General features: G+C 41.1%; 1 protein-coding gene across 1 annotated transcript in view; it reads right to left on the bottom strand.

Moving 5' to 3' along the window:
• MEGF10 (multiple EGF like domains 10) overlaps positions 1-21304 on the bottom strand; it is a 182452-nt gene that overhangs the window by 24283 nt on the left and 136865 nt on the right. Inside the window, exons 10-16 of the mRNA XM_015140681.3 lie at positions 18065-18239; positions 16634-16754; positions 15628-15791; positions 13029-13131; positions 2309-2455; positions 665-799; positions 7-135 (exon numbers count right to left, since the gene is read on the bottom strand). Coding sequence (XP_014996167.3) covers positions 7-135; positions 665-799; positions 2309-2455; positions 13029-13131; positions 15628-15791; positions 16634-16754; positions 18065-18239 — 974 coding nt within the window. The remainder of the gene's footprint in view (positions 1-6; positions 136-664; positions 800-2308; positions 2456-13028; positions 13132-15627; positions 15792-16633; positions 16755-18064; positions 18240-21304) is intronic.

Raw genomic sequence — 21304 nt, 5'->3', positions numbered from 1 at the left:
ACTTACGTTGAGAGCAGTCACTGCCGATCCAACCGGGATAACACTGACAAGATCTGTCAATGGGGTTACAGGTTCCGTTGTTGGTGCAGGTACAAATGCCTGCACAGTTTTTCCCAAATCTGCCACTGGGACACACTGTGAATAAGCTATAGGTCAGTAACTCACAATCACAACCCCTCTCACAGAACCCTAGAATCTTAGCACCGGAAATGACTTTAAAGGTCACAGGCCCAGCTGCTCATTGGTAGCTATCTCTGCTCAACAGCATCCCTCGTCTTGAATGGGCTCATTTTTACAAATCCATGAAGCCAAAGATTCTCATTACGGCATCACAAACCAGGGGACATCATTGTACTTCTAGAAATCTGACTTCACGACTTCTTGTTCTGGGAGTCAAACATCCTTTCTCATATTGATTGTTTATGGGACGATGTGTCCAGCTAAAACTGAAGAGTAGCACAACTCAAGAATAAAAACGTTTTGCTGGAGTGGCAAGCCAGTTTTTCCAAAGCTCAAAGTCCTATCTGAGAAGCTGCAGACACAGCACAGCAGAAGACATTCCCAGCAGACAGCTGAAAACATGGCCTTCAGGAAGGCCAAGGGGAGGCCTGAGGACAGGGCGTGCTCATCACCACCCAGCTGTCCGGGATGCTTCGTGCCTTACCTTCGTTGCAGAGGGCACCTGTGAAGCCAGGCAAGCAGTCACACAGGCCGGTGATGTGGTGGCAGGGCCCGCTGCTATGAACACACTGTGGGCATGTCTGGCTGCAGCGATGCCCATAAAAACCAGGGGAGCAGACTGAAAATAGAAGGGAAATCAGCAGTTATCCTTCTGAGATGCGTCTCTCTTGCATTCCAGATTGGGATCTAGTTAAAGTTTTAGAGGTTAAAAAGCAAAACCTTAAAAAAAAAGTAAGAACGATACGGAGAATTTTCCAAGTAGAAAACAAGAACAACGAAGGAACAAAGGAACTCTTTTTTTTTTTTTTTTTTTGACGGAGTCTCACTCTGCCACCCAGGCTGGGGTGCAGTGGCCGGATCTCAGCTCACTGCAAGCTCCGCCTCCCGGGTTCACGCCATTCTCCTGCCTCAGCCTCCCAAGTAGCTGGAACTACAGGCGCCCGCCACCTCGCCCGGCTAGTTTTTTGTATTTTTTAGTAGAGACAGGGTTTCACCGTGTTAGCCAGGATGGTCTCGATCTCCTGACCTCGTGATCCGCCCGTCTCGGCCTCCCAAAGTGCTGGGATTACAGGCTTGAGCCACCGCGCCCGGCCTAAAGGAACTCTTTAATAAGGAAAAGAAGTCACTAAACTCTGAGTTTCTTGCGAGCAAGCAAATGTCTTAATCTTCTTTATTTTCCCACTTAAGGCCCCAATTAGCTTAAGGTTTGGCATAAAGCAGGGGCTCCAGAAATTTTCATTGAATAAAGAGATTAAAAAATTGTAATACTAATAAGTCTCAAATAAGCACTCTCAAACTATTTATTGATCCTTTATTCTTTAAGAGTCATTACTGGCAATAAAAATAGATCGACAGTCAAAATTTGAAAGTTTTTCCTCCTCAAAATGGTCCAGGTTAATGACTGTAGTCGAAAAGTGATGAAGCAAAATGCTGTATACTTAAGTTGTTGCCAATATATTATTCAGTTTTAAATATAGGATAACTGCATAGAATTCTTATGGGGGAAAAGGCAATTTTAAAAATTAGAATAGTGTAACTTATAATTAGTCACATATTCTTTTTTGATTGCATTCACTAAAAGATTAAGTAAACTCTTATGGATCCTTCTCTAACTCAGAAGTCTTAAGGACCAATGTCAACAGTCTCCTTTTTCAACTTTGCAATTCCATTTTCCCCATAGCACTGATTTTAAGACTACTAGCAGGATGAATGATTTGCCTCAAGGTTTGGCTGATGTTGACGTCTGGTAATTGAGGTAAGGCCAATGCCAAATTGCTAAATAAAATATTTACAGGTCAATGAATTTCTAGAACACCATTTGCAAGCTTTCAGGAAGGATGAAGAAATATATCCTGATGGTTGTGCCAATGAGGCAATGAAGTAATTATTGAGAAGAAATGGTTAAATCCCCATCTGTTAGGTTAGTTCTGAAGGCTGGAAAGAATGAAGCTCTTGGGGAAGTGCTCTCAACACAGTTCTGCAAAGGACAAGTGAACCATTACACTCTCTTTTGCCTTCAAGTGCAACAGGATATCACTATAAACTGAGAGGTAGGACAGAGATCATTATTCTGTACATGGTGCCCAGGGAAGGGAAGGTGGAAATTACTGCCTAATGAGACACTTACTCCTCTGACAAGTGGTGCCGCGGAAGCCTGGTGCACACTCGCAGATGCCATCGTCAGGGGAGCACGAAGCCCCATTTTTACAGTAGCAGGGCAGGGAGCAGTTGGGGCCCCAGCGTCCCTCAGCACACACGCTGTCACAGTGGACACCTGTAATAATGCACATGGGGCAAGGCTGAGTGAGAGGCAGTGTGGAACTTCCGCAGATACTAATTCAAAGATGAGGACTAAGCTCACAGTACTAAACCTGAGGATCACGAGCAGCAATAAATGGCGAGTTATCACCTTATACACATCAGTACACAGTATCATCATAACATTTAAATAATACCCAGAACAATTTTCTATGGAGTCACGAAGAAGGAATAGCACACTTTTGTTATACTGATTTTTATTCTTCAGGAGGAGGGAGCAAAGTGGAAGCCCAAGGGCTCTGTCTATTGCAAGTAAAATTTATCAACAATACAATATATTTTAGCCTTGGTGACTTCCTCCTCCTCCTTCCATTCTTTGTTTTCATAGAGAAATAAAGTGTAAAAGGATAAGGCAATGCACAGTTCCATAAAATGTTTTACATAAAGAAAACCCTCCCCTGGATTAAACAAATAAACATAATCTTAAAATAACTTGATGGTGCATTGTGCAGAACAGAAAGATGTACTGACACGTGCCACCAAATTCCTCCTTAAAAATCTTATCTGACATTGGAGAGATATTGGCAGAATATCACAACTGACATTATTTGTAGCTGTTGTCTATGCTATCAATTATTATGAAACTGTATGCAGGTGTTTAACTCTCATTTTAAGTATTGAGAAACTTTAGAATTAACAACAACAACAAAAAAAATGCCAAAAGGAAACAGAGAGGAAAGCCAAGCTTGCAAAAATATATCTAAAACCAGGTTTTATTTGAGATAAATAAAAGTCTCTTCTGTATATTCATATTGGAAATACAATAGGAGCCTCTTTCTTGCCAGAATTCTTCACAACTCAAAGAAATCCTCTTCACATTGAAAGGCAATAAGTAATAATTAGTAGTGAACTGGCAGTTGCTGGCCTCAGAGCAAATGAAAACACATTAAGAGCAAGCACACACACCCTCCCGGATTCCAGAATACTAACAACCACCCAGCACCACGATGCTGAGACGGTCATGTCTTGTGTTACAGTTCTGACTTCTAAAGTAATCAGGCAAAAAGTCACCACAGTCTGAACCTTAATATGGAAGCAGTCCCAAACTATAACATGAATGTTGCTAATTGGTATGCCATTTCTGGTGAACACCGGAATAGCAGAATAGCAAGAAGATCCACTGTTTACTCTTTCTGTTTTTTCCTTCTGAAAGTCTCCCACACGGTAAAGGCCATTAAGCAGCAAGAAAGCACGCAGACCTCATTGTGTCTAGCTTGACTTTGATTTCATTTGGACCGTGGGCTGAAGAAAGGAAACCAGGTCTGTTCATAAACCAATTGGAGTTTACATATTTCCCACGGAATAAAATATGAAATCTGGGCCTACTACGTTGATTTTTTTCTTGCAATCATGAATATATTATCTTTTTTTTTTTTTCAAATCTCTTTTGAAAAACTGAGATGAAATTGCAAACTCTACCCTCCCCAAACGTGATACATCAGCCACAGAATCTTACCTGGAATTTATATCCACACCTATACTAGGCAGAAGCATCAAACATATTAAGCAGTAAACTACTTCAAATTAAGTCTGCAAACCTAAACTTTGTTTTGTGAATTTAAAGAAAGTACCAACAAGGGTAACCTGCTAAATGCTTCACTCTCAATTCAAATTCAGGTCCTAGACTCTGACCGTGAGCCAAGACTCCTGCTTAACAACAGCTAAGATGGGGACACCTGTTTATCACAGAGACTTAGACAACCAATCCAGGGCATTTTGGTCTGGAGCCATCAAGGCAAATCCCAGTGAAGATTTCGAAGAAGTGGAAGCTGAGTAATTATCTGGTTAATCTGACTGATCATCATCCTGAAAAATTAGTCCTGATTTTTTATGCTTTTTTGTTAGGGTGGAGACTTGGGGGAGACATAAGATTTAGCCATTTATGATGACTTAGTTTATCAACTATTTGCCAAATCACTACTTCAAATTACACTTAATAAATTCAGTTAAGATGGAATGGAGTACACTTTAAGTCAAAAGTATATGCTGCTTTTTTATAACATAGGTTATCATGATTTACGTATAGCTTAGCCCATTCTCAATCTGAGCATGTTAAGAAAAACGACTACAGGCCAGATAGGCAAATCTGAGTAAAGAGATCCTTTCTTTCATAATTGATTCCTCTTCCCTTAAGAGGTTTGTTTAGCTGATTAGCCTAGCCATCAGTCATAATCAACTATATCCTGGTAATGTTTGTATAAGTAACAAGGCCCACCCTATAGCAAGAAGATCAACTGCAGACATAAGCTTGTTTCATATGGTTTACCCATCATTTCATTTCCAGAGAATCATAGCAAAGTCTATAGATCATTGATCAAACCTTCTGTGTCCAATCATATAAGCATCTTTCAACTGTCTCAAGCTTACTTGAAAATAACTTTTATCTTAGAATTGCAAAGAAATGTTTCCTTTGAATATAAATTATAAAAATTCTATTACCAACCCCCTCCTAAAAAATTCAAGTCCTTTTATTTTACTCTATCATCAGTAAAAAATGAGTCAGCATTTTGCAGATACTAATGCCTAATCTATGTGAAGATAAATATCAAATATGTCTCAGTTAGGGGGCAATTCCAGGGAAAGGTGTGGAGTTCTCTTTCCTCCTCTTGCTGCACCCTCTTCTCCTATTGCTGCTTCTGCCCTTCTGGTCCTCTGTGCCCTCCTGGTTATTTTTCCCTTCATCTTACAGTCAGAAAAGGACAAGATACATTTATTATTGGTGAGTAGTACCTTCTCTGGAGAATATTGATATTCTAAGACAGCATGCATTCTAAAAGCCTAAGAAATAAATATCTAATTGTGGAATTTCGGGCAGTAAGTATCACGAAGAGAGTGTTGGGTAACTGTTTCTCTAAGTCGCACCAGGTATATGACTGCTGATGTGACTTCCATGTAAGGATAATCCTGAAATGAAATATTCTCCAGGATGAAGAGTTGTAAATTTTGCTTTAACCATTATTTCTGTCTCTCTGTGTGTACATGTGTATTATTTATATTTATCTCCACTTATTTTCTGCCAACTTTGCTAGAGTCCTACAAAACATCTTTTTGTTTCCTTGTTTATCAAAGGCAGAAAAGGAAACCCAACTCAGCAAACATTCAAGGGATCTGGCCAGCTACTGGCTTGCTGGTGAGAAGTTTTCTTAAAAATGTAACTCCAGGGTGATAATGACTACAGAACAGGCACACCCCGCTCTGCCTGGGGAGCATGATCAGGAACAGAGGTAGCTTGTGAAGGGAGAAGAGGACTGTAGGCTAAAGGAACACTGGCTGCAAGGCTCAGAAGCCCAAAGAAGTGTCTGTCCTTTGGGAATTGCAAGTGTTGGGTACAGCTGAAACTCAGGGGCTGGGGAGAGCAGGTGAGGTATCTGGGCAGCCAAGCGGTGGCCACATTGAGTTGAGCCAACAGTGCCATGCTATAGAGTGTGAACCTCCCGCTGGTGTTAACAGGGACCAAATGAACAATTTTAAGAAGGAAGGAGCATAACTAAATTTGCGCTTTATAGGAGGAGAGAAGATGGCCTGAAGATGTTGAGCCTGGGAGGAAAGAAAACCTGTCAGGTGCTCTTTTACCTGGGGAACCCCAAATGGGGGTAAAAAAATATGATCAAAGTGACAAGGCATGAACCTAAGTCAATGTCAGCACAGATGCAGGGGAAGATGAATTCTGGAGAGATATAGAAGAAAATGCAGATGACGACTCCCCTCCAATTCTCCACCAAAGGTAATTAATTCCAGCAGCTCCCTGAGGGAGAGACAATGCCTGTTTTTGCTCACCATAGCACCTAGCACATGGGAGGTGTTAAATAAATATTTGTTGAATGAATCAATAAGCATAATTCCTCTTTCCTATATGATATTCAGGACCACTTTCCAATGGGATGGAGCAACCACATCATTCTTTGCTTTCCTGAATAAGTCTTCACTCAAACCAGGAAGCCCAACATATTTATAGGTTGTGACCCTTCCCTGCTAAGGAGGTGGAGATGTCTGCCTTGCTTATTTTTGAGCAAATATGCATTTGGGGGCTCAGGTCTGTGTTTTTACATGTAAGCCCAGATTATTAGGCCATAAAAGAATTATATGACATCTTACGGAAATTCCTTCAGAAGTTTTAGCAAAAAATAGATAAAAACTTGAATAGTTCAGGAAACAACTTCCTAAAATATTGGGAAGAAGGGGCAAAATGGGAAGGGGGTAGGTTTAAATCTGCAGCCATCTCTGGTTCAATGGGAGCATTTCTTTTCTGATAAATGTACTAATGCTGATAAGGAGATCTGTAAGGGACTGTTTTTGCCAGGACTGAGGACAAAGAGCTCTTTGATAGCCTTCACAAGTTGCTAGGCAATGGCTGAATGATCGTGATAAACTTCAGCTAAGCAGCTCTAAAGAAATGTTCGTGCAATTAATGCCTGATGCATTATGCCAGCGGCCTCAATGTGAAATCAGCATTCACTGGGCATTTGTGATTGCATGAATGCAGTAAATAAATCATCTGGGGTGTCATTCTTTCCCCTCTCATAGATATAACCCCAAATCCCTGTCTTACTTAATTGCTTATATTCCTTATGCCAGTATTCCAATATTTGGAGCAATAGTGAATGAAGAAAATTATTTTGATTCAATGTCTAACTCCTAGGCAACAAGCTATTAAACGTATATTAGAGCAAAGAGAGATATTTGTTAATAATAATTGGGCTTGGTAATTATAAGATGGAAGAAATACAGTATTTAGTCACAACACATTTTCTGCTTTTCTAATCCTTTGACCAACAAAGCAGTGATGTAGTGTAGTGTAGTGTAGTGCAGTGTAGTGTAGTGTAGTGCAGTGCGGTGTGGTGTAGTATAGAGAAGTTATTCACTGGTATATCCATCTCTGCCGATACAGTGTCTGTCTTGATGCAATGTGAGCTTCTGCAGGATGGGAGTTGGCATCACTTCCTCTCCATGTTTCCAGCACCCAAGCATTGTGGTTGCATAGAACCTGGAGACACTCAACAAATGGTTGTTACACCAAATCTTTCTATTTGGGTACTATGGATTTTAAAGATCCAGTAAAAAAGGAATCTCCTTAATATAGTTCAACAAAGTTGAAAAATGTCTTGATAAGTCATATAAATCAGAGATGTTAGCCTTTGCAGTTACAAGACAAAACAAATTACCAGACACCATGGCCTGCCTGAGTCTGGACCCAGATAAAAGCAAGCAGAAAGGATTGCTAGGCAGATAGTGGAGCTTTGGCTTTTTCTGTGGCCTTTTTTGGGGGGGGAAATGAGCCCCTCCCTTCACTCTCACAGCAGGGGCCCAGGCTTCTGCTTTTATATGATCCCCTCCCCCAGACAGACAGACATATACATATGAACCTGCAGACACACTCTCCACCCCTCAATACCCAAAAGGGTCAGATAGTGAGTCATTTGTACTTGTGGCTGATTGGCAGGCATGTAAATTAAACTCATTTGACTAAAGTTATTATCTCCAACTTGGATTTGCACTTATATGTCACTGGACAAAGGAAGGTAGGTCTCCCCTTATTTTAACAATTCGGGCATCCCTTAGCTGCATGAGACATCACCTCAGGACAGATTAGTCCCTGAAGTAGCAGCTCACTCACTCAGCTGATCAAACTTGGTGTTTGTTAAAACATGGAGAGGAGAACTTTCCTTGTGGAGAAAGGCTGAGGCCACTGTAGGCCTAGTTCTGCTTGCTGGGAAGAGTGGAAAAGTGGGCTCTTCTCATCAACTTGCCCACAGGACTCCTCCTTCCAATTCCACCCCTCCTGGCTGGGCTCAGATGAGCCCCCAACCTCTCCTTTTATTCTCCTTCCCCTCCCCTTACAATTATACCACACCTTGCTAGTCTCTTCTCTCTTTCTCAAGACGCCTAGAGTTTGATTAGGTGTCCTATTATCCTTTTTATCTGTTTAGCATTTAACTTTTTTATTCTGGTATAAACACATCCTTAAATCTCCTCTTCTCATTTGCCATTGATTATGTGGTTTCTGTCAAAGAAATGCACCCCAGACCCCAAGCTCTTCAATAACTGGAGTAATACAACACAGCAGATGCCAGTATGCAGACCATAATTGCCACTGCCTGCCTGGGTCACCAGGGCAGACAAGGCCACCAAGTAAGGTTTTGCAAGTTGTGCACTATGCAAGAGCCCCTGGCCAAGGGGCTAACTTGGGGCAGAAATCCAGCTTGCACTTCATGTGCCAAGGAGTACATCCTGAGGGATTTCCAAATCTTTTCCAAATTTGTATCAAATGTGTCTTATGGATGGGCAGAGGCTCCATAATCTTCCTCCTCCTAAGCCACTTTCCAAATTCTCATTTAGTAGGTGTGAGGTGGGGACTGGGAATATGCAAGTTCGAAGAGTTCCCAGGTGACAGTGATCTTAGCCAGGGCTGGGAATGAGGCCGGACACCGCACATGTTCCCAGTCAGCTGGAATGAAATCTTGATTAGCTGTAATGCTCAGCAAATGGGTGTTCTGGCTGACTGAAGTCAGAGCAGAAAAGAAGACATAAACTTCAGTCTGTTTCTGTAATTTTGGGAAAATACTTTATAAAAGCATATCACTCAACTGCTCTGGAAATATACATACGTAAGTATACACACACACTCATAATTATATTTCATTGACATCTGAAATTTCAGTATAATCATTTTGAAAAGCCAGCCTCATTTTATAGCAGAGAGAGAGAGAAAGAGTGTACCAGAGGTCCAGAGGCATAGGAGAAGCAGCATAGGATACGGCCTAAATCCTGAATGGTATTTCATCTTCCCCATTCTTCTACTGCAATCTGCCTCTTTTTGATAAAATAGTCTATTGGCTAAAAATGACAATAAATTAAGGTTTCAAATAACCACATACTACAATAAAATGGTACTTTATTTGGAAATAGGATCTAAAATGTCAAACGCAACTTTTATTTTGTTTACTTTTCATAGCAGTATATTTTGAGGACTTATTTTATGACTAGGTAAAATAGGACTATCAATTATAATAGAAATAAAAAAGCCTCAGTTCCTCTAAGAGAACAGACAGTCAAATACTAGATATGGGTTGAAATTATAAGGAATGGTGGATGTGAGTACACAGTAAGAGAGCAAGCCAACTTCCTTGGCATCTCACCTTAGGGCGAGACTTCCTCAATTTAGTCATGTTAATTCCTTTGTAAAGAGGAACAAGACCCTTCTGACTCTTATCTCTGGCTCCAAATCCAACTGATCAGCCTCTCCCCACAGTGTCTGCAGTTGACGGAGCACTTAAGACCATCTTGTTGATTTGGTCAGGGGAAGAGCCCTGGCTTCTGTGTCAGATTTCACTGATTTGTTCATAAAAGCCTCACTACACACAAGCCTCCTACCCTACATACTGCTGCCCCGTCCAGGGATACTTAATAGTTCACCTACAGCAATCTCAGCAACAGGGATGAGAGGAAATAGAATTGCTTGCTTCCCTGGGCTTATGGTTTATTTTTTGACCTCAAACCTGGTGTCTTAAATGAAAAGCGAAACCTTCTTTATGTTCACAAAAGTCCTAACAAGGTACTAACCCAAAACACTTTTATGGGTAAAAAATTATCAGTCTGTCCGGTGCAGACAATAAAATGATGTCCTTTGTAAATAATATACAGAAGTTGCTCTTTCCTTTAAAAAAAAATAAGCCAATTCTTGGTCCAATCGTAGGTGTTTTTTGGAACTTCAGTAATTTTCTTTTCCTCTACATGTTTTTTTTTTTATACCAAGTGTATTCTGTAAGTGTGAGGGATGACCTCACAGCAGGCTTAGATACTGACAGATGCTTACAGACAAACAGCCCACACAGAAGACCCAGAAATGAGACACTGAGGCAACTTAGCTGGTCTAGAAGCAATAATGACTGACAGGCCATGAGGCAGAGATAGTGGGCAACAAGCAATAGAGCAGCATGAAGCGGTAGTCTTCCCATTTAGAGAAGCAGGCCGGCCACAGATGGACAGAGGATTACAAGATTACATTGTGTGACAAAGCCACTGCATTCCCGTAGGAGCTTGATAGGTCTAAGGCCAGATGGGATAATTTGTCTTACCCCATGACCCAGACTGTGGAATGCAACTAACACATTTTCCGGCTGGCTTCTTGCTCTTCTCACGTACACTAGAGTGTGCCTTTCATAGGCTGGTTCTAAATCATCAAAGTAGGTGGACACTTGAGCAGTGACTGGTGTGTTCAGGAACACCTCACATTCTTTATATCTTCGCAAGACAAAAGTAGATTTGGTGGAGTGTTGTATAAAACAAATGATGTGGTCTCTCTGTTAGAAAAGTTCTGAATTTGCCAGAAGGTTAAAAATGTTATTTGGCTTCACTGTGGTCATTGAGAAATTAGTATCGATCTCTCCATTTGAGAACTTCAAGAACCCTAGCGAAGTCACAAAATCTGGTTTAATCCCTAGTGTGATGCAGTTTTAACATTTGGGGATAAAGAGCCAAGCCGAAACATTGGAAGGCAGAATTTCCTATTGTGAAGTCAAAGTTATCCCAGGTTTTGCAAGTCAAGATGGAACTACAGGGTTGGGGAGGCCTTGTGTCTGGGGGTAGCTCCTATTGGTAGAAAATAAAGTCCATTGCACCAGCCTTGGTCTGTTTCCCAAGGTAGCTCTCAGATACTAGAAATCAAGCACATGACAGTTCATCTCAGTTTACTCCTTTAAAAACCAAAGAAGCTCTCAACATGTTCCAAGGGGCTAACAGACACAACCTGAAGAGGTTGCTGGTGACATCCCATGTTTATGAATCTGAAGACTTCATATTGTTAAGTGGACAGTATTCCCCAAATTAATCTATAGATTCAATCTCCATTAAATCTCCACCTTGCTTCTTTGTGGAAATTAACATATTGATTTTACCATTCATATGGAAATTCAAGGACCCAGAATAGTCAAAACAATACTGAAAAAGAAAAACCAACTAAGAGGACTCAAATTTCTCAGTTTTAATACTTCCTACAAAGCTGTAATAATTAAAACAGTATGGTGCTGGCATAAGGAGAGACATACAGACTAATGAAATGAAATAGAGAGTCCAGAAATAAATCCTCTCACATTTATGGAACATTGACTTTTAAAAAGAGTATCAAGACAATTTAGTGGGGGAAAGAATAGTCTTTTCACAAATGGTGGTGGGACAACTGGATAGCCACATGCAAAAGAATAAAGTTGGATTGTATCGTATTTATTGTATATACAATATTGCATATAAAAATTACCTCGAAATAGATCAAATATCTAAATACACAGCTAAAACTATAAAATTTTTAGGAGAAACACGGACATAAATCTTGTGACCTTGGATCAGGCAATGTTTTTTTTTAGATTTAACACCAAAAGCACAAGCAATGAAATAAAAAAGATAAACTAGACTTCATCAAAATAAAAACTTTTCTGCTGCAAAAGTCATAATGAAGAAAGAAAAAAATAACTCAAAGAATGGAAGAAAATATTTGTAAATTATATATCTGATAAGGGACATACATCTAAAAAATATAAAGAACTATTATAACACCATAATAAAAAGAAAATCCAGTTAAAAAATGAACAAAGAGTCTGAATAGGGATTTATATAAAGAAGATAATACAGATGACCAATAAATGCACAGAAAGATGTTCAATATCATCAGCCATCATGGAAATGGAAAGCAAAACTACCCACAGTGAGATACCACCGCACACTGACTAGGATGGCTAGGATGAAAAAGTCAGATAATAACTAGTGTTGGTGAGGAAATGAAAAAAATGGAACCCTAACACATTACTCATAGGAATGTAAAGTAGTCCTAGAAGAACAATGTTTTTGCTCATGATACTTGGAAGGTGGCATTAAATATCTTAGCAAGTCTGTATACCATGAGCAGAAACTACTTCTTCTTTCAGGATCACTTTTAGCTTGATAAACTTCTTGGCTGAAACCATGAAGTGATATAAATAAGGAGAAACTCCCACCCTGTGGTTAGATAATTTGTACTCAATCATATTATGAATTTGTCATGACCCGAACGTTATCAAAAAAAAAAAGAAAGTTTTAAAACTTTTACTTCCAGCAATGAACATTCTAATATTTGCATATTAATCATTCAATAATATGCATATGCATATTCGCCATATTAATATCAGTATTTTTTTGCCTCACTAAGGTGGCCCTTGTTATATTTTTAGGGTTTATTTCAATCATTCTTTCCTCAGTGCTCAAAATATACCACAGCGGTCTTGCTGGACTCTTCAAAGCAATTCACATTTTCCCCATCTTGCTGGCCTGAATTTTGACAGCTGGACCTTACATGTAGCTCAAGAGAACTGCCCCTGCACAAATCAACAAAAAATCAGCCCTGGATTATAGATTAAAGGTTTCAGTTTTCTGGAAACTTTATCGAATTTTCATTTCTTTTGAAAAGTTGACTTGTGTATGTTTCTGTGAAGTGACAAGGAACAGCGCTAGGTGTGAAGTTGTTGGGTTTCACCTTTCAATTAGTGGTCCTTGGCTCTCACCTGACCATCCAGGGAGGCAGCGGCAATGGCCCGTGGTAGGGTGGCAGCCATCTGCGTGGCTGCAGTCACAGCGCTCAGCACAGTTCAGCCCGTACGTGCCATCCTGCATGGAAAACAGCATCAAAGGCAACAATGAGGGCCTGGGAAATCCCACAACAGGAGAGGAAAAGGCCACTGTCAGCCATTTCACATACAGTCTGCTGTCCCAAACACTTCTTAGAGGGATGCATCTTTTTTTTTTCTTTCTTTTTTTTTTTTGAGATGGAGTCTTGCTCTGTTGCCCAGGCTGGAGTGCAGTGGTGTGATCTCAGCTCACCGCAACCTCGGCCTCCTGGGTTAAAGCAATTCTCAGCCTCCCCAGTAGCTGGGACTTCAGGCACCTGCCACCATGCCCAGCTAATTTTTGTATTTTTAGTGGAGACAGGGTTTCACCTTGTTGGTTGGGCTGGTCTCAAACTCCTGACCTCAGGTGACCCACCCGCCTCGGCCTCCCAAAGTATTGGGATTACAGGTGGGAGCCACCGCACTCAGCCAGAGGGATGCATCTTAATCACCTCTTTCTATGTCTTCTTAGTCCCCAAAATAGATGCTCCAGGAAGTCAGTGTTTTAAAGTCACTCAAACCCTAGTTTATGCCTGACACAATGGTTGGGACATAAAAATGGTGAAGCCAATCATGCCAATACACTGATATCCATATATGCAAATATATGTAAAAATGCCAAGTATTTAAAAGAGGTTTATCCTATAAGCTACAACTCGTAAAAATATTTTCTTTTGTCCCTAAAGATTTTTTACAAAATAGATCAGTGTCCCCTATAATGCATTCTATTATTTAGTGAAAAGAGAGAATGACTCACACAAAAATAACCCTTACCCACACAAAAAGCTCTAAAATTATAGTTTTGAAACTATAATTTTATAATTTAAAAAATGTTTAATTATAAACTAATTTTTAAAATTATAGTTTTAATTGAATTGAGTTCATTGCCATAAGTGGCCAACGAGATACATGGTATTATAAAGAAAAATGAAGAACTTTTGTTACTTTTCTCTAATTATTATCCTGCTTTTCAGGAGGAAGTCTAAGCCACACAAAATACTCTGACTCACAATCCTAAGCATGAGTCGACACACCTCCTCACCCCCCCTTTCCAGATCTTTTCTATTTTCACATGCATGTCAGTTTGGATGGTCTGATGAAGACAACACTCCTCATGGACATGATCATTTTGTTTGTGGAGAAAGAATGGAAAGTTCAGCTCTTTCACCCCAGATCCTGAGAATTGAGGGCGGCACTACACGCCTTCCCAACACCACCCAAGCACTAAGAGAAACGGGGGTACAGAATTACCACGGAGGAGGAACATGGCAACCAGCATAGACAGGTAGTGGGTGTTATAGATGAATAATTATTTGTCTAGAACTAGTTAAAATAAGAAAAAGAAAACAATCATTTTGTAGACCCCACCAATGTTTGATAGAGCTACACAGGATTTAGCTTTGTCATGATATGAACCACTAAACTCTCAGCCTTCACTGATTTACTAACTCCTCTAAGGTATGAAAAAGGACGAGATTGTGCTAGGGGCTTTGCTTTGTCTACAATCAGACAGGGAGTAAAACATGATCTTCAAGCTCATCTCCAAGTACTGATAATTTGTCCACTAGTCTGATGAGAGGCAGCAAAGCTGACAACTCTGTCCATGGGATATCCATGAGTGGGATCCTTTCTACTTTGGGAAGTGGGTTGTACTTAACGAGGAGGAAGCCCAGAGAGAGAAGAGCATTGTGGAAGGCCCTTCTTGAGGGGCCCAGTTCAGGGGGTCACATTGTTATCTCGCCATCAGATGATGTCCTGGAGGCAGAGAACACACACCACAGAAAGAATGCCTAATGGCTCAGGAGAAAAGAATTGCTATAGGAAGACAGAGTGATGGAAAAGAAATCAGCAGCTTACTCCAGAATGCACTTCCCATCTGCACTCCCTGACAGCCTGAGCTAGATGCAGTATGAGATTTCTAATGACCTGTATCTCCAAAGTAGGTCAAGGGAATAGAGTGAGCTATAGGGACATCTTAAGATATTCTTGTGGCTCCAGAGATACTTATGCTAAAAGACACTGTTTCCAAACCTTCTTTTAACACTTCCAGGAGCATTTCTGTGACATCAATCACCACCCTCCTTTCAAATCCCAGCCACTTTCCACTTAAAGGCAGGGGGATTTCCATGATAATGGAAACAAAATGTTTGGAGAGTTGATAGGCATACACTGGGTGTTTGACCGGTGCTGTTCACTGGCTACCACCAAGAGATGGGTGTATAAGAAACAGAAAATAAAGGATGGGGGTTGAGGAAACTGAATAAGATGAAGGAAAAGAAGGAAGAAATTCTCACAGAGCCTATCTAACCAGTTTCCATGTTGATCCCTTTTCCAATCCTATGTCCAGTTTGAATCCAAACACCTAGATTCTTCCGATAGTCACCGAAGTTGGGTTCACACTGAGCCACTTGAAGTCAGGAAAACTGCAAAAAGAAGCCCACTCTACGGCATCAGCTCTTCATAGGCACTTTCCGTCAGGGCGCTGATTCGTGCATACCTGGCAGGGAAGTTCGCATTTCTCCCCGCGCCATCCAGGCGCACACGTGCAGGTCCCGTCCAGGGTGTTGCAGGCTCCCCCGTTGAGGCACTGGCATGTTAAGTTACAGCCAAAGCCCCATGTGCCACTGGGACATCTGATGGAGCAGTCCACCCCGTGCCAGCCTGTGCGACAAGAACACCAGAGCATGTGAGCGAACAAAGGCAGCAGGGAGCCTTGCTGAGCCTTTCCAAAACATGTTTCTCTTTAGAAACACCTTGGAGATGCACACAGTGCCTCCCAGCCCCAGCCACAGCAGCAGAGAGCACTGGTTCTGCCAAGTGAGGCCTCCATCACAAATGAACAGAAGGCACCCCTGAGGACCCAAACAGCCATGTGTGCTGTGTGATCTGTCGAGGATGCCAACACTGCAAAATACTAGTGGGCTAATGAGGAAGAGATATAGAGTCAAAGCACCTTCAATGGGCAGTGATGCACACTGTGGAGTGCTGAGTTTTGTTCAGATCAGGAAAGTGAAATAATTTATATGGAAGGGAGACAAAGGATTCTGCTTGAAAACACAATCCCATCTTTAAAGCAGGGCCCCATTAACCAGTAACTGTGTATATACAGGATCCTGGCTGCACCTATGGATGGACATATATCCAGGATCCTGACTGCACCTATGATGCTCATATAAAATTGGTGCTTGGCTGCATTTCTTGTCATAACTCCAAGCCAGTCAATTTAGGGGCATGAACACATGTCTGCTTGTTTACTCTTCGCAAAATGCACAGACACACAGACTTTTGGAGCTGGCAGTGACTTCAGAGATCATCTAATGTGAACCTCTTCCCTTGACTCAGGAAAGCATTCCAGCCCACACTGGATGAGGGACTTGCAGAGGTCAGACACTGAATTTTGGTGCAACTGGAGCTAGAACCCTGGTTAAGGTTTCTTTCTTTTTATGTCTTTAGGAGATAAAGTGACAGGATCAAATTAAAGACTTATTTACCCCCACTCTTACCTGCCTTGCAAGTACAAGACCCGTCCACAGGAGAGCAGACTGCATCATTTTTACAGCCACAGCGAGAGGAACAGTTTATCCCATAGGTTCCCAGACGGCATGGGGTAGAGCAGTCAATTCCCTAGATAGGCACAAGTAGCAAAAATGCACTCAGTTTTGCCAGCTGAAATAAGGCCAACACAAATAAACAAAAATATATCTTGGCAATGCTAATTATACTTCCCCGCTAATTTTAACACACTGTATTTTTAAAATTTTGTCATAATGTCACCACTATACAAATTTTAGAAATGTAAGGGCAACACTAGCTGGTCTATGTTTAGGATATATTATTAAATGGGATCCAAAAAAGTTTGCACCTACCTTAGCTTCGCCTTCATAGCAGAACCAAAACAAAACAACAATAAAAACCCTATGTCCTTGCTCAGACAAGTAGACATATAAAAATAAATTGTATCTGTAAAATTACTGTCAATAAATAAACATCAGTATGAACTATACATTAGATCTTAACCCTTCCTAGACATCCTTGTATAATAATATGTAATATTTTTAGTGGGTAAAAGCAAAGCAACAACAGAACACATTCAGCAACATGATTCACTTTATCCGACAGGGAGCATTAAACATAGAATTAAGCTACCAAAGGCAACTGGAGGTCATCTCCTTTCAAAACAGAAGGGACTCTTAAGACAAAGCTAATTCAAGGGCTGAACCAAAGAGTTATGACAGGGTTAGAAAACCCTTTAAAGATCCTCTCAGCTCTGTGACTTTATGATCCACCAGTTCTACATTATGTGCTCTGGAATAATCATCAACATTCTTCATAGTTCAATGTGCTCTTTACAATGGGAAGGAATAATTCAAGAACAACACATTCTCCTTTAAAGCAAAGATTCCTAGCCTATCACGATGAAATCTTAGAAACTGTAAGCAAAATTCTGCTCTATTGCGCGTGGAATATAGACGTAGTTATAGGGTCTGGATTTTCAAAGGGACCTAAAAACTTATGTACTACCAACTACAGAATGTAAATCCATTACAAATGCTAACTCGATGTGCCTTCAAATTTCATGGACTTAAAAACAAAAGCTGTCAACGATACAGTAATCTACTTGGAAAAGTAACTTCTTTGTCACCTATAAAACACAATAAAATAAATTACTTAAGGAATAATTATAATATACTTTCTGACATATGCTTATATTAAAAATTAATGCCACATTTATAGTTTTACAGCTTTCCCAGTCATCATACTAAGGTAATTCCTTATATCTCTATTAGCATTTTTCTCCTCATTTTCTCTCTCATTAATGATATGGATGACTTTAGCACATTCCCTGTATTTCACTGGAAGTCATATAAACCATGGTGTTGAGATGCTTTACACTGCACCCCTCTTCTCCTTCCTCCAGAACCCTAGTCACTCACTTTGAATCCTGGGGCACAGGTGCACTTTCCAGTCACACTGTCACAGTCTGCCCCATTTTGGCAGCTGCAAATCTGCTGGCAAGCTTCCCCGTAGAATCCAGGAGAACATGTCTCATTACAGTAGAGTCCTGACCAGCCTGGCTTGCAGGCACACTCTCCAGACATGGGATGACAGCTGAGAGACACGGATGAAAGGAATAAGTCACTTTGGGGTAAACATGACACCCAACTTCTGTGCAAATGTTGCTTTAGCAATGATCACTAAATGTATGGGTAATTCCATGCCCAATAATTCAAACTTCATTCCCAGGCTGGGTATGATTTAATTAATTGGCTGAAACCTGATGGGTAATACAGAAATGTTGTATGAAATCAGCATCATGTCTAGCAGGATGTATTACAACCACATTCTTTTGTCTGAAATTCTTTTTAATTTTCTTAAATTGAACGCACTAATTTTGTAAGAGGTCAACTCTGTGACAGGAGCTAAAAAAACTCCATCCAATGGACAATACCAAACCAGTTAACTAGTATGATGTCCCAGGAACACCAAAGGCAGTGACCTCGTCAGCCTGTTTCTCCCTCAGTTCCCTATACCTGGTAGCAGGCAGCTGTCTCCACCTGAAACAGCAGCCGGATTGACCCACCAGGCAACCAGCTGTTGCTCCATAGCAAATGGACATTTCAGCTGCGCTGAGATGCACGCGTGAGTTGACACAATAGGGCCCTCTGTGACATGCTGACTGAAAGCACATATGCTTCTCACCACGAGAAAATCTTAACAATCAAACTAGTTCTGCTGACAACTGGAAGACTGTTTAAAGATGGTCTTCCTTGCCTAATGTAGCTAAAACCCTGCCCTTAATTAGGGCCTACAACAAACACCTCTGTCATATCCAGACATTTGCTAAATGACTTCCCATCAGAGGACTGTTCATAGATTTTCTACTCTTGGAAAGAATGACAACCTGGGAGGGATGAAGACTGAGGATGCAACCCCAGTTCTCCCACTACCTGAGTAGCCTCAGTGAAATCATACAACTTCCCTGGGTCTGATGTCCTAGTCTGTCAAGTGAGGGTCTCAGCCATGTCTCATAATCTCATATCCTATATTTCTCCTCCTCCTTGTTCAGAAAATTCCTGTGGGTTGAATGGTTTGGTGCTCAGTTTTGGAGGTTTATTTAAATATACTTTTCGACCCCTTCTGTACCTTAGTGTTCACAGGCAAAGGCCTAAAAATTCATCGAACACTCAGAAAACATGGCATGAAGAATACCTAAATACAGTTCTACATATGAGGTGGTTTCTTGAGTGTAGGTTTAGATTCACAGGACCAGGGCGTGAGTCTCAGATCTACTCAAGTCTGCTTATCTTCTATTATCCTTGGGCCAATCGCTTATCCTTGAGCAGTCACATGGCATCTCCATGGCATCTCAAACTTAACATGTCAAAAAACTGAGCCCTTGGGCCAGGCACGGTGGCTCAAACTTGTAATTCCAGCACTTTGGGATGCTAAGGCGGGCAGATCATGAGGTCAGGAGATCGAGACCATCCTGGCTAACTCCGTGAAACCCCGTCTCTACTAGAAATACCAAAAAAATTAGCCAGGCGTGGTGGCAGGTGCCTGTAGTCCCAGCTACTCAGGAGGCTGAGGAAGGAGAATGGTGTGAATCCAGGAGGCAGAGCTTGCAGTGAGCCGAGATGATGCCACTGCACTCCAGTCTGGGCGACAGAGCGAGACTTTGTCTCAGAAAAAATAAAAAAACTGAGCCCTTGTTCTTTCCCTCAGTATCTACCCCTAATTGTCCAAATTTCTGTAAATAGCACCATCAGTCACTTAGTTTATCTAGGAGTTTTTTTTTTTTTTTTTTTTTTTTTTTTTTTGAGATGGAGTCTCTCTCTGTCACCCAGGCTGGACTGCAGTGGTGCAATCTCGGCTCACTACAACCTCCACCGCTCAAGTGATTCTTCTGCTTCAGACTCCCGAGTAGCTGGGATTATAGGCATGTGCCCCATGCCCAGTTAATTTTTGTATTTTTAGTAGAGACAGAATTCCACCATTTTGGCCAGGCTGATCTCGAACTCCTGACCTCAAGTGATCTGCCCGCCTTGGCCTCCCAAAGTGCTGGGATTATAAGTGTGAGCCACCATGCCTGGCCTAGGAGTTATTCTTGATAACTCCTTCTGCCTCATCACTAGAATTTAACCATTCTAACTCCAAAATATATTTTGAATCCACCCACATCCCTTCATCTTCACTGTCCTCATTCTGCTCCAACTGATGCCATCTATCTCCTCACCTTCTGAACAACCTTCCAACTGTGCACCCACATCCACTCATGCCTTATTACCTAAAGAGTAAATCATATCATTCTCCTCCTTAAAACTCTGCAAAGGCTCCCCACTACCCTTGGAACAAAATCCAGACTGTTTAATATAACTACAGAGACTCTACAATTTATTGTCTAAACCAGGGCATTTTTAAGAGTGAAGAGAGAGTTGCTAATAATTATACTAGGACAACAGGCCTAAACCAGACTGTCCTTGTGAAACCTGATACACAGTCACCCTAAATACAGCCCGTGGGGCCTCGTCATCTGGCCACTGCCTACTCCTCAACCTCTTCTTTCATCTTTATTCTCTCTTTATTGCTGTGCTTGACCACCCTGGATTTCTTCTAGTTTGTAAAAGCATCATATTTTTTCAACTTAACGACCTCCACATGGGCTATTCCATATTCTTAGGATGCAGTTCTTACTCTCTGCCTATCTCCCTCCAGATTGTCTTTCCAGTCTCTTCCTCAAAGAGAGCTTCCCTGTCCACCCAAATTGAAGGTAGGTCTCTCCACTTACACTCTTCCTTGGTGCCCTGATCCTTCTTCTCATCTCATTTTCACAGTCTATAATTCAGTTTATTTTTCCAGTCCTTTAATGTCTTCCTCCTCTCCTACACTGTGAGTTCCAGGAGGGCAAGAATTAAATCTGTTTTTCCACCTTTCACTGGCCCATAGTAGGCCCACAGTGAATGTAGATTGAATGAATAAGTGAAAATGCCACAGGTGAAACAGAGTGGATGTGACTCCGGGGACCTAGCTCTCCCACATTAATCTGCTTCTCCCTGACATCTCAGAGTCACTGAACAATGTTAAATTATACTCAGTATATATGTATACAAAGGGGAAGATTTCCTCTAAAATTAGTTTTTAAAATGTCAAAGTCTTGGCTTAAAGGAAATAGCCAT

The sequence above is a fragment of the Macaca mulatta genome, chromosome 6 (genome assembly GCF_049350105.2).
Source record: "Macaca mulatta isolate MMU2019108-1 chromosome 6, T2T-MMU8v2.0, whole genome shotgun sequence".
NCBI lineage: Eukaryota > Metazoa > Chordata > Mammalia > Primates > Cercopithecidae > Macaca > Macaca mulatta.
This window is presented reverse-complemented; position numbering and strand designations above follow the sequence as displayed.